General features: G+C 38.6%; 1 protein-coding gene across 1 annotated transcript in view; it reads left to right on the plus strand.

Annotated features, from left to right (window-relative positions):
* The window catches only part of Malrd1 (MAM and LDL receptor class A domain containing 1), a 721,844-nt gene that overhangs the window by 83,309 nt on the left and 625,368 nt on the right, over positions 1-13,167 (plus strand). Inside the window, exons 6-7 of the mRNA XM_029557135.1 lie at positions 5,364-5,510; positions 11,118-11,284. Of these exons, the coding sequence (XP_029412995.1) occupies positions 5,364-5,510; positions 11,118-11,284 (314 nt within the window). The remainder of the gene's footprint in view (positions 1-5,363; positions 5,511-11,117; positions 11,285-13,167) is intronic.

The following is a 13,167-nucleotide window of genomic DNA, read 5'->3' on the forward strand; positions in this document are numbered from 1 at the left end:
GCAGAGATATAGCTCTGTGGATATGGGAGAGTAGAAAAAAAGAGAGAGAGAAGGAGAGAGAGAGAGAGAGAGAGAGAGAGAGAGAGAGAGAGAGAGAGAGAGAGAGAGAGAATATGAATGTAGCATCTTTGAATACTTGTGAGTTCCTGTATTGAATGGATTAAAATAGAAAAAGCTGCCTGGAAATTTATGATAGACAGTTTATATATACCATACCCAAACATGAAGCTATATTTTTAGTTACAAATTTCAGTTTGAGGGACAATGGCAATGCAAGTGCTTGAACTGAAAAAGTAGTACCCGAGGACACAAAATGCATCCTGATTTCATGCAATTTATACTTTATTATTTTGCTAATTTTTATAGTACTTTCTGAGGTTTGCATAAATTGGATAAACTACAGGTAAAATGTGACATGTCATTGAATTTTTCCCAATATTTAAGTATGTAGCTCTGAGGGTCAGAAGATTTGCATTATTTGTATGAACCCACGCAATGATAGTTTTCATTGTTCCAGGGTGATTGCTGTTGTTGAATCCTCATTTCCTTTATTACCATCATTCTTTAAATTGCCTTTGCAGTTTTATTTTCAATGTATCTCAGTTTCAGAAGTATTTGCATGTTCACCATTTGCAAAGTCCCATTATGAGAAACCCAATTATGTATTGACAAATCATTTTTATAACCAATTGGTTCCCTTTAATCACAAATAAATATAGAATGAATGATAAAGAACCTTCAGTGTTTTAAAAATGTGCTTATTTTTCTCTGGTCATTTACTCAGTTGCTAGATAAATAAATACATATTAATTTCCTGTATGCTGCCAAAACATTTTGTAGGATTTTGCATAAGCAGCCATGAAAAGACAAGTAAGGATGCTTGCATCCATAGAAAATCCATTTCTTTAGTGATAAAAAGACAGTGAAACAAATAAATATGAGGAAGAGAGAGAGAGGACAGAGAGAGACAGAGAGAAGTTTTCAATAGAGCACTCAGCCTACTGTTCTTCAACGTAGGGATAGTTATTAGTAATTGAACAGGATGTCTCCTTCACATACAATGGGAAGTTTGAAAAAGGCTTCCTTCCCTGTCTGCCTGGAGACATGCAGAAGCATGAGGACTGGGGTCCAAGGTCATCCTGGGCTCCATTGCTATAGCAGGGGAGGGTGGCACATGCCTGTAATCCCAGAACTTAGGACGTAGATAGAGGCAGGAATAGAAGAAATTCAAAGCCAGCTTGGACTTGTGGAACCCAATGTGATGGCTTCAATGAAAATGTCCCCCATAGACTCCAAGTATTTGGACATTTTGTCTCCAGTTGGTGGTGCTGTTATGGGAGGCCTTGGAAGGTGTGGCTATTCTGGAGGAAGCACATCACAGGGAGCAGGCTTAGAGAGATCATAAGCCTTGCTGGATTTTTGAGTTGCTCTCTTGCTTCCTGTGCCTGCTTGAGAGCCTAGCTTCTGCTCCTGCTCCAGTCACCTCTGCCACCACGTCTCCCTGCCATGATGGACTGTAATTCCCCTGGATCCATAAACTCTTTCTTTTATAACTTGTTTTAGTCGGTGTTTCTATCATAGCAACGGAAAAGTAACTAATACAGACCCTGACAAACAAACAAACAAAACCAAGAAGGTTACAACCTCAAGAGCCATTACTATACTCCAGGATGAGAGAGCATTCCTTGAGTCTGATCTGGTAGCAACAGTGGAGTTTCATCTGGGTTTTGCAAATTGAGCGTAGATTTTTCTGATGAGAATTATGCCCATGTGGGTCAGGGAGAAGCTAAAGGGGAGGGAGGAAGAGAAGATGAAAGGTTGCAATTTCTTGCTTGAAGCATAAGGATAAACTTGTTATTATTTAAGATCAGAAAAACAATTGTGGTAAGAGAAAGTCTGGGTAGAGAAAATTAAAAGTATGGATTCTGACCTTTTTTTTTATTTGAAGGAACCTTTTAGTTACCAAGTGAAGGAACCAAGCAGGCAATAGGATATCTGAGTTGGGGTCCTGGTGTAGAAATAGAGCTGCAAATGTAGCTCAGTTCTAAAAATCTCATAATTTCAGGGAAAACCCAGGAGAAAACTATGAGCCGTGCTTCAAAAATTATCCCGTTGCAACTCCGCCCTCAAGGAAACCACAGACACCAAGACAAGGAATTAATTAATCAATCACGTTCCATGTTACAGGAAGTATGTTCAGGTGGAGAATGTTGATATTCAGTGCAGAACTACAGAGGTCAGCCTTGATGGAGGAGGGGGAAAGGCAGGAAAATGGTAATGAGATGCCTGCTGTGGCGTGGGGGCATGACGGACAGGTGCTAACGAAGGAGGCTAGATCCAGAAAGCTCCATTTAGACGAAAATTTCAGTAAATGAATTCACAGTGGCAGAAAGAGTAGCTAAGGCGGAGGAGCAAATGGAACCTGACCTGGGTATGGGGTTTATCTTATCGTGATGACATCTTTCGGAATCAGGTAGTGGTTTTAAATTGTATGACATGACGAATATACAAAAGGCCACTGAACTGATTATTTTCAAGTGGTTCAAGGGGAGGATTTTACACAATAAGAATTTTATCTTAAGAAAAAAGCACACTGGGGGAAGTTGAAGAGTGAAGGAGGGGAGGAGTTCAAATCAGAATCAGCAGTGCTTAGAAGAACAAGTTGAGGGTGGTGAGTTCAGTGAAGGCCTTAACATGGAAGAAATGCTTGCCGTTTCAGCAGGGAAGGGAATCATCTCATAGAGCAAGAGAAGATGGCCTAGAGGACAGAGGATGCAGTCACTGGATGAACTCCTAAGTAGGCAGTAGAGCATGAAATTTCTGTACAATGAACAGGGTGTCCAGAGAGAAGTACGGACGCTAGCTGACCAGTCACAGGAGAAGACGTGGAACACAAGGCAGAAAAGTGTGGGACTTATGTAGGTCTCTTCTGATTTTCCTCATTTCCCCCATGAACCAGGAAGAAAGATGATTGACGGTAATGGTACCGTGGGAAAGTAAGAAAGGAATGAGCCGCTGTCTAAGACAGAACAAAAGAGAATTGGGTTGTTGTGATGTACGAAGTGGACCATCAGAAATATGAACTTATTGGAGTCTGCATGCCTGTGGCCCTGCTTGCCAGTCAGCTGTGTAAATACGGAGTGGAGCAGGTAGAGGGTTGGGGTGAGTTTTGCTTTGAGAGTACTGAGGGGGACTGAGAAAGTCAGGGGAGTGGCTGCCTCTCGAATGCCTGTAAGATGAGGCCATTAAAGTATATGGAAGGAACCGAAGACGTGGTACTGTGGGCTGACAAGGCTCAGTCACTGTGTAAACATCATAGAATGTTCTCCATAAACCAAGGTCTGGCATCAGGAGGCAATGTGATCTTCCGGCATGTAGCCTGTCCTTCACTAAAATGTCATTAAGAAGCATGCAATTGTCTTGTCAGAGCTGAGATACCAAAGGAAATTAGCTATACAATGTAGAGTGAGCATGATGGAGTAGGCCACTTGAACTTATCACAAGGAAAGCTCAATATCATCAGTAGTGATCATAGGTGATTGGAGATATGGAGTTGGGTCTATTTTCATCAAAATCATCCTTTAAGATTGTCAACAGAAGAATCATGAAATGGAGAACTAAGCTGAAAGTGAAGGCTGAAGTGACAGTTTATGCCAGTAAACCCAGAACCATCACACTCAGACATGGAGAAGTCCATACCACAGTTTGCTGATGACCTGCAGCAACTGGCCCAGTGAGGGGCACCATTGACATCAATAGGAAAAGCTAGGTATTTCTGAATCTAGAGTAAGAATTTTCTGCAAGTAGCATCAGGAGCAAGAAGGACAAGTCTACTCCAAGTCCATTTCAAATCTAATCTCTGCCCCAAACCAAGAGCAATACAAAGGATCTGCAGAGAAAGTTCCAGAGCAGGCTCAGTTCCCAGTTAAAGAGGAAACCACACACTACATTAGTTACCTGTGTAATTATAGTTATGGTGTCTTCATTTCAACATTAGGTCAGGTAACTTCTGTGGGAACAGATGATTTGGTTTGGACACTTGAATGATACCACAGTGATCTAATTTAAATACAGAAGCCCTGGTCTGTATCTTTTCTGTGTGATTGCAATTCAGACTAATAGTTCAGAGAGTATTCTTTACTGAGTGTTAACATTCTGGGAAATACATATGTTCAAAAGAGCGTCTGTATCTCACTGATGATCATTCTGTAAATTTAACAGATGAGATTTTACCATGTCAAGAAACCTCGACCACCAAACAGGACCTATGTCATCCAGATACAGATCTCTGCAAATTGGATTCTGCAGATGAAGGCTTGAGATGTAAGTGTTAAATTGTTGATGAGTATACAATTTATAAAACTCAGACACCAGTTACAGGAGCACGCATGCACAAACCTTTGCTGGCATTAATGTCATAGTTTTTTTCTGGGATTTCATTGAAAGTTTGTGGTTTATTAAAACAGTCAAAAAGATTAAATACATCTAAGATAATGTTTGTAAAATAAGCCCATTAACATCGAATTTTAATGATATACAATGTTTCTCCTTCAATATTCCAGTTTGATGATGAATGGTGAATAAATTCATGGATCTAATTCCTTAAATAGCTAAGGTGAAATATGAAATAAAAAAAATTATACTAGGGGCTGGAGAGATGGCTTCACAGTTAAGCATACTGCTGCTCTTGCAGAGGACCTGGGTTTGGTTCCCAGCACCCACATGGTGGCTAAGAATTGTCCTTTAATGCCATTTCCAAGGGATCTGACATCCTCTTCTGGCTCCATGGGCATTGCACACACATAGTGCACCTACTTACATGCAAGCCAAACTTTCATACACATAAATATTAATTTTAAAATTATTTAATACATTATAATAAAGCTGTGTTGCATGAAAAACTAGAACTCTCCTTCATGTTAATGGTTCTCACTAGAGAGGATATACAACTCTATCAACTGTTAAGCTTTTGCAAAACACACTTGCTATATGAGTTCCTCAAGGATGTGTCCAACCTGATGTTTGTAGACTGCATGAACCCAGGATAGCTATGAATTTGGATCAAGACAAAATGACTTAAAGCCTTATGAGATTTTTTTTGTGTGTTTTCTTTTGATAATACAATTTCATGGATCTGGGACATGCATTTTATAAACGCCTGCATCATGCCACAGTGTCAAAGTTGAATAGACTTGCCTGAGGCTAAAACTTCCTGAATCAAAAGTTCAGGATAGTAATAAAGCATACAGCATCATATGCGTTTCGGCAAAAGCTCCCTTAATTGATTCTAACATATAACCCTGGTTAAGCCATGACCTAGAAGACTTTAGTAATCAATGAAGACTTTTTGCTCCATGCTCTAGTATGCCAGGTCTGTGGATTTGACACTGACATGTGCAACTGGGCAGACGAGGCCTCTGTTGGGCAAAGCTCCTGGATGTGCACAAAAACAAGCAAGGTCCATTCGCCAGACTCCACACCCAGGAGGGATCAAAGTGGCGATGATGAAGGTATGAAATGAAGTGTAATCTAGCTTATGTGCGAGTCTTAGGTTTCTGCTTCATTATGACAGTTGTCTTTAAACTGAAGGTGTTGATATGCATATACTTTAATAAAATCATAGTATGCCACAGATATTGAAAGTGAAAATGGACTGTTTCCAACTTTGTAGGAGAAAAAAAGCTACATCGACTGCTGTCCTTTGTCAATGTTATTATTTTCTTATTGCCAAGGCGTGTTAGAATTCATGTGAAGTAAACATCAAGGTATGTAGAGCCTTTCGTCAAGTCTAGGAACTCTGTTGGTCACTTCCACGTTGAGTTTCCTTCTAATGTACCTTTTATTTTCTGTTGGTATTTCTCCCATCACTTCCCTCCTCGCTTCTCTCTCTCTCTTTTATTCCCCCCCATGGTTTGTAAGCTTTACTTAATATGTATTTTTTCAATAGCTTTAATAAAAAATATATATGGTGTGTGTGTGTGTGTGTGTGTGTGTGTGTGTGTGTGTGTGAGTACACTTGTGGTTGCAAGCATGCCAGGGCATGCATGTGAAGATCAGTGTTCACCTTCCATCAAGTGGGTTTTGGGAATTGAATTCAGGTTAGAAAGCTTGTACTTGTGTGACAAGCACTTTTATTTGCTGACACATCTCACTGGCCCAGTATTCTTAAATTATTTTATATTTGTTTAATGAAACCTAAAGTTAAGGCTGGAGAAATGAATCGATGGTTAAGAGTACTTTCTGCTTTTCCAGAGAACCTGAGTTTGGATCTCAGTATCTACCCATGTGGGCAGCTCACCACTGCCTCTAACTCCAGCCCCAGGGGATTCAATGCCTCTTCTGGCCTCCCTGGGCACCTGCACACATATGTGCATGTACCTATAAGCAGACAAACACATACACACACAATTTAAAACAAAAATAAATAAAACATATAGTTCCTTAATACTTCTATCTCCTTGAATGAGAGAAAGACCTTGAAATTTTTATCCACCATTTTGCTATTCTTTTGTCCTGAGTTACAGGTTAGCATTTTGGGGGAAGATTTTAAGTCAGTATCTTAAATTTTTATATCAGGATGATCATAATGATGCATTTTATCATTGTATTTGCTCACCTTGTTTACTTATTCTTTGTTGGTTCATTGTTTGCTGTGATGCTGGGGTTGAAGTCTAGGACCTTGTACATGGTCAGCAAGTGTTTATCAGAGCCACAGTCCAGTCTCTTAACACTGCTCGTTTGTAATTTTTCATGTTCCCTCTCTTGGTTCTTCTGTCTTCTTGTACAGGTTGGTTTCTTTAAAACTTAATTACTCTTTTGTTGAGAAAATATGTTTGCTAATAAAGTCTCTACTAAATTAAGTTTATTCCCAAATAATGATCTGATCAGACCTTTTTAGAATGAAATTCATTTACACTTCTCTACACACATGGTGGTGATCCTTCTTCATCTCCTGTAGTTACTGCTGTCATTAAGAAGTCTGAGTTCGGCTAGTTATTTTTCAACTTGTAGATTGTAAAAATATCTTTGTCCTTAATGTTTAAAATTTTTAGTATGAGTGAATGTGTGAGTATGTGTAAGTATATTTTTATTCTACAATGCTTGGAATATGGATATTTCCTCAGGGGTGGAAATTACTTCTATTTTGTGCAAATCATTCTTTGTCTTTTTCTCTTGGGTTACTACAAAATTTAATGTAGACTTTAATCTGTGCTCCATAATTTGACTTCTTTTTATGTGCTACATATGATGTGCCAGTTTGAGTAATAGTTATTAGTAATGATTTCTAAAGCGGGTTTTCTCTTTGACTACAAGTCAGTTCAGATTATGTCTTACTGAGCATTTTATTTCTATACTGCTTTCTGCTGAAACAATAGCATCATAAGAAAGTACTCTAATTCTTCTCTCCCAGACCTTGTGTTGTGGAATCCAGGTATTTCTTTGTCTATAAACTGTGACAATCAAATACAATCTTGCTGTTATTTTATTAAGCAAAATCTTAGATCAAAAGAATAAGAAAAATAAGATTTTTTAATATATTTCTTCTCCAATTCTATTATTTTCTTTGTGTACACCCAAGTTTCTGACAGTTATCTATGAAGAAATTTATTCAGTCCTTGCAAAGCAGGTGTCATGGAACAGAGTTCTTCAATTTCTGCAAAGACTTTATTTCTTTGTATCACAGGGGATTTCACCTGATAGAGCAGGTCAGATTGTTAATTTTCTTTTCTTTTTGTATCTTTAAAATTTAATAACTAATGTATCAGGTTAGCATACAGGTAATGGATTTCGTTGTTTTCTACATCTAGGCGATGATGCGTTTTTGTTCCTCTTGCTTTCCGGGCCCTTTTCCTCCTACCTTTTCCCTCTTGCTCGTCCGTTCTTCATTTATGTCCCATGTGCTTTGTTACCTGCCCTTCCCCCACTCAGGACCACTTCTGATTGTGAATATCCAGGTTCCCATGAGCCAATTCTTTATAAAGCCATCTTTTCCCAAATATGTATATTTATGAAACATATGTCAAAAAATGAGGCAGTTAAACCTCTGTGGTTTCCCCTGGGCCCTCTGCTCCATTCCATTGATATACATCCATGTTTTATGCCAGATCATCTACGTTTCATTACTATGGCTTTGTGGTATAATTTAAAGTCAAATATTGTGATAACAGCAACATTGTTTTCATGCTTGGGATTGATTTTACTATTCAAGGTATTTTGTGTTTTCATATTCACTTTAGGAGTGTTTATTCTATATCTGTGAATAAGAATGCAATTGGAATTTTGATGGGGATTGGATTGAATCTGAAGATTACTTTTGATAATGTAACCATTTTCACTGTGTTAATTCTGCCAATACATAAATTTGGGAAGTCTTTCTATGGTTTTCTCAGTGTTTTAAAGTTTTAATTTTAAGAGTCTTTGACTACCTTGATTGGGTTTATTACTTGGCATGTCCCTTCCTTCCCTTCCTTCCCTTCCTTCCCTTCCTTCCTTCCTTCCTTCCTTCCTTCCTTCCTTCCTTCCTTCCTTACTTCCTTCCTTCCTTCCCTCCCTCCCTCTCCCTCTCTCCCTCCCTCCCTCCCTTCCTTCCTTCCCTCCTTCCTTCCCTCATTCTTTCTTCCTTGCTTCTTTAAAAGATATGCTTTTATCTTATTAGTTTTTTTGAGACAAGGTCTCCCTTCAGCCCCAGTTAGTGTGGAACTCACTGTGTAAACCAGGCTGGACTCGATCTCACAGAGATCTACCTGCCTCTGCCTTCTGATTCTGAGTGTTGGGATGAAAGGTGTATGCCATCATGCCTGGCTTATTTTTAAGTATGTGTTCATGTATTTGTCTCTGTGTGGATCTGGGAACTTAAGTGCAGTGCCAGTGGAAGCCAGATGAGGGTGTTGGATCCCATGGAGCCAGAGAAACAGTCAGCTGTGATCTAGCTAAGAAGGGTGCCCAGGTACTAGTTCCTGCAGCGTTTTGTGTGTTTGGGTTTGGCTTTGGTGACTCTGTGTCCTGTTCCTCTGCAGCTATGGGCCAGGAGCTGCACCAGGACCCCTGATACACCTATTGTTGATTTTTGATTATTTCAGATTATTCTTATTATGGTGACATGAGTGACAAATTCTAAGTCCCTTATATGTAGTCCAGAAATAAGAAAACATTTAGAAATTCTTTGGAGGTTTGTTATCTTTTTCCTTCTCCAGTCTGTCCTGCTCTTTGCTTTGTCCTCCATCTACTATGTTTAGTGATCTTACTGTGGTATCACTTAGCTCTTTGGGGCTTGAGTACAATGCTGATTTAAGGATTCATACCCATGGGTGTTCTTGGAGTTTCCTGCAACCTGTTGCTTAACTGGAGTCCACAGTGATAAATGCATTGTGAGCCTGCTTCCTCACGCTTGTCTGCCTCCTTCTTTCAGAAGAGTTTGGCATTTGTCCTTCTGTCTTTTTCTGTGACATTTAAATCAGTCACAGTCCAAGATCTTACAGGTTCTTCCGTCCCAATGTTAAAAAAATTCTGTGGCTTCAGCTCTGTTCAGGATTTAGCATAACTATTCTTTGTCACTTTTTAAAATTGTTTTTATATCTTTGATTTTCTTTACAATTATTTTATTTATTACTTTTATGTGTATAAATGCACGTATGTAAGTGCACCCATGTTGTGCAATGCCCATCGAGGTCAGAAGAGGGCATCAGATCCCTGGAACTGGAGTTACAGACAGTTATTAGCCAGCTGCCTTGTGGGCACTGGGAATTGAACCCAGGTCCTCTGCAAGAGCAGCTAGTGCTCTTAATCACCAAGCCGTCTTTCCAGCTCCCAATTCTCTTAAATAAGAGTTGGAATATTAACTTGAGCTATTTTGCTTAAAGAATATTACTTCTAATAAAGAAGAGTTTCACTTAAATTGTTGGCTTTTAGCAGGTGTAGGGATATTTATTAACTTGTAGAGAAAGGAAGATTTCAGATTTTTCTTTTGAAAAATAAATTGTAGACGTGTGTTTGTATCTTTGTTTTATCAATATTATTGATTCCAGAGCAGCCCAATTTTTAAAAATATCAGCTGTGAAAAAATGTTTATTTACTACAAAATCCATAGGTACCGTTTAATAGGATTGTAGATATCTGATATTTCCACATGATTTGTAAGAAAGTATTTTAAATTGTATTCTTTGAAACTATAAGGATTTTTATATGAATACTAGAAAAATATAGCACAAAAGGGAATAAATTCTGGCAAGAAAAATGATAAGTTCTTGATTATAAAAATAACGTCTCAGAAAAATGTAAAAGATTTATTATTTTTGTTCATGCAATATTATAAAATATTCAGCTATAGTAATGTTATTTTAACATATAATCTCAAATATCCTAGTTACATGTTGTTATTTATATGTTATATTTTATTTAAAATTTTCAAATTAAATCTTTCTTTTTTAAAAAAAAAATTCAGCATGACATTTAAAAGAAAGTATTGAGCTGGTGAGATTCTCAGCCCTAATGTGCTTGCCTTACAAACAAAACGACCTGAGTTCAGTCCCCAGAACCCATGTAAAAGAGCCAAGTTTGGTGGCATGTTTGTAATCACGGTGCTAGAAAAGAACAGACTAGGGCTTGCAGGCAGCCAGTTCCCTAGGGCTTGCAGGCCGTCAGTCTTGTTTAATCATTTCGAATCCATAAGCCCTGGATCTCAAGACTAGACCCTGTCTCAAAAGAAGAAGGTGTGGAGTGACTGAGAAATGCAACTAATGTTGACTTCCGGCCTCTACATGTGTATGCACAGAACCCCTCCCCATGAACATGCATACATAGGCACACAAGCCTAAACACACCATAAAAAGAGAACAGAAAATCAATTCAGTGGTACAGAATTTTTATTTCACAATTTTTTATATGAAGTTTGAATTTCAGCATTGAGATTGTCATTATATTTAGTTTGAGAAATGATTTGACATGTGAGTTAAAACCTATCATTTGTAGTTGCTATAATCATTTCAAATGCCATACCCTTTAGAGGAAAATATTTGTGTTCTAAGGCTAGTTTTGAAAACTGCAGAAACAAAATGGTTTTGTTCAAAGCAAACAGCTCATTGTTTATCTAAATTGCTTCTTTTTCCCTTTACGCTCAGGTTGCTGTGTGTGGATGAGGGTCAATCCTGCTTCTGCACTGGGGTGCTTAGAGAACAGGCTGCGTATAAACAGCTCTGCATGTCGCTGCTCGGGCAGCAGCTGCCACCTTCAGTTCTATTACATCATGGAAAACAGTGCTCTGAAAGTAGGGCTGCATGATGACAAGGTAAGACGAAACTGCAGCAGAGCGAGTCCATTGAATACGGGACACTTCTCTTGGATAATCACAGTTCTATTTCTCGGACCTGCATAGTACCTTCATATTCATTTTTAAACATTTTATGTTCTCTTATTTATGTTTATGTAGGGGGGCCTGCTTGTCTCTATGCCCACTATATTTGTACAATGCCATGGAGGCCAGAAGAAGGAGTTATAGGTGGTTGTGAGCTGCGTGATGTGGGTGCTGGGAACCCACCCCACGTCCTCAGCAAGAGCAGCTGAGCGGTCCTCCCTTGAGCTGTCTCTCCAGCTCCAGATTTAGCTATTCTTTATCCTAACTTTATTCAGTATGGTTTTAAAAGAATTATTAAGAAGTCACTTTATGAGACACTTTCATATTTAAAAATACATGTGATGATATGCATTAAAATTCATGAACCCATAAGTAAGAAATTATAGAGCTAATATAAATGAGATGTGTGCAGTCTATATTGTTAGCTTGATTTTGAAGTTCTGATGTGATCTGTTAGACTTTTATATTTATGTATTAACTGAAAGCATAAATATGATAGAAGTAGGCTGTGTTTTGGTCAGTAAATATAGTTTTAAAGATTACTAGTTACTGATTAAACACAAATGGGTCACTTGTATTAAAAACAAATAGCGTACTGGGTAGAGTGAGAGTTGCTCTGGTGAGGCTTGTGAATAAAGCACATCCAGTCTTTTCCAAAATAAATGTAACGCCAAGAAACCCCTGCAAGTGGGAGCATACATACAGTTCTTTGAGAATTTCTGTTGTGCTGAGGAATCTATTTATAGATACGTAAAAAGAAATCACAAAGATAAATAGCAATCATTGTAGAAATGGGAAACATTTAGAGAAAAACACAGGCACTCCAACACTGAATGAATGGAAGAGATAGAGTAGCCAAGTGAGTTTGCTTTGTTTCAGGATGCTTCGAATAAATCCAGTTGGAATTCCTCATGGCATTGGCCTGATGCATTTTCTTTTTAAAAAAATGTTTCTGATTTATTTATTTTTATTTTATGTGTATGAACATATTGCTGCATGCATGTATGTGCAGTCGTGTTGTACAATACCTGCAGAGGCCATACGAGGGCATCAGATCTCCTGGAACTGGAGTTACAGATGGTTGTTAGCTGCCATGCCTGCAGAGGCCATACGAGGGCGTCAGATCTCCTGGAACTGGAGTTACAGATGGTTGTACAGATGTCAGTGCTGGGCATCGAGCCCAGGTCCTCTGCAAGAGCCTTAACCGCCGAGCCATCTCTCTAGCCCTGGCCGGAAGCATTTTTAACAAAGGCTTGTCACCTGTGCCACTAACCACCTTTCCCCAGCATTTCCTTCTGTACCGTTTTCTTCTGTAGTTTGAAGTGTTAAGAGAATTAATCCACAAATATCAATATACTATTACCAAGACACTTAAGAATTCAAGAGGAAGCGTTTCCTTTTCCTTTGCTTTGTGGTCCATTTTCATCCTGTCTAGACTTCTTGCTTCAGCTTGCTCTTTTCAGGAATATTCATCGCGTTCTCAAACACCAAGGAGGATGAGTGCACTCTCAGAGTGAGCAGTTGATTCCTTACCTGACACGACAGGACATTGTGATAAGACATAATGCCTAGAATTCTTGTAGTATGTTTATCGTCACAGCTGGCAGCTAATTTCACTACATGTGTTTAATATGGTGAATTCAATTTCATAAGGTGTTTTTGTGGTAAAATATTTTCTTATACTTTCTACAGCACTCCGAACTTTCCCTTTATGTGAAAGTCCACACAAACAAAGGATACATGCTCTAACCCCCAAACCAAGCTAATCTTTACCAACATATGCTGTGGTATCATTTATATATCAATAGTCTTTCAGT

The sequence above is a fragment of the Nannospalax galili genome, unplaced genomic scaffold, assembly GCF_000622305.1.
Source record: "Nannospalax galili isolate Female #2095 unplaced genomic scaffold, S.galili_v1.0 scaffold487, whole genome shotgun sequence".
Classification (NCBI taxonomy): domain Eukaryota; kingdom Metazoa; phylum Chordata; class Mammalia; order Rodentia; family Spalacidae; genus Nannospalax; species Nannospalax galili.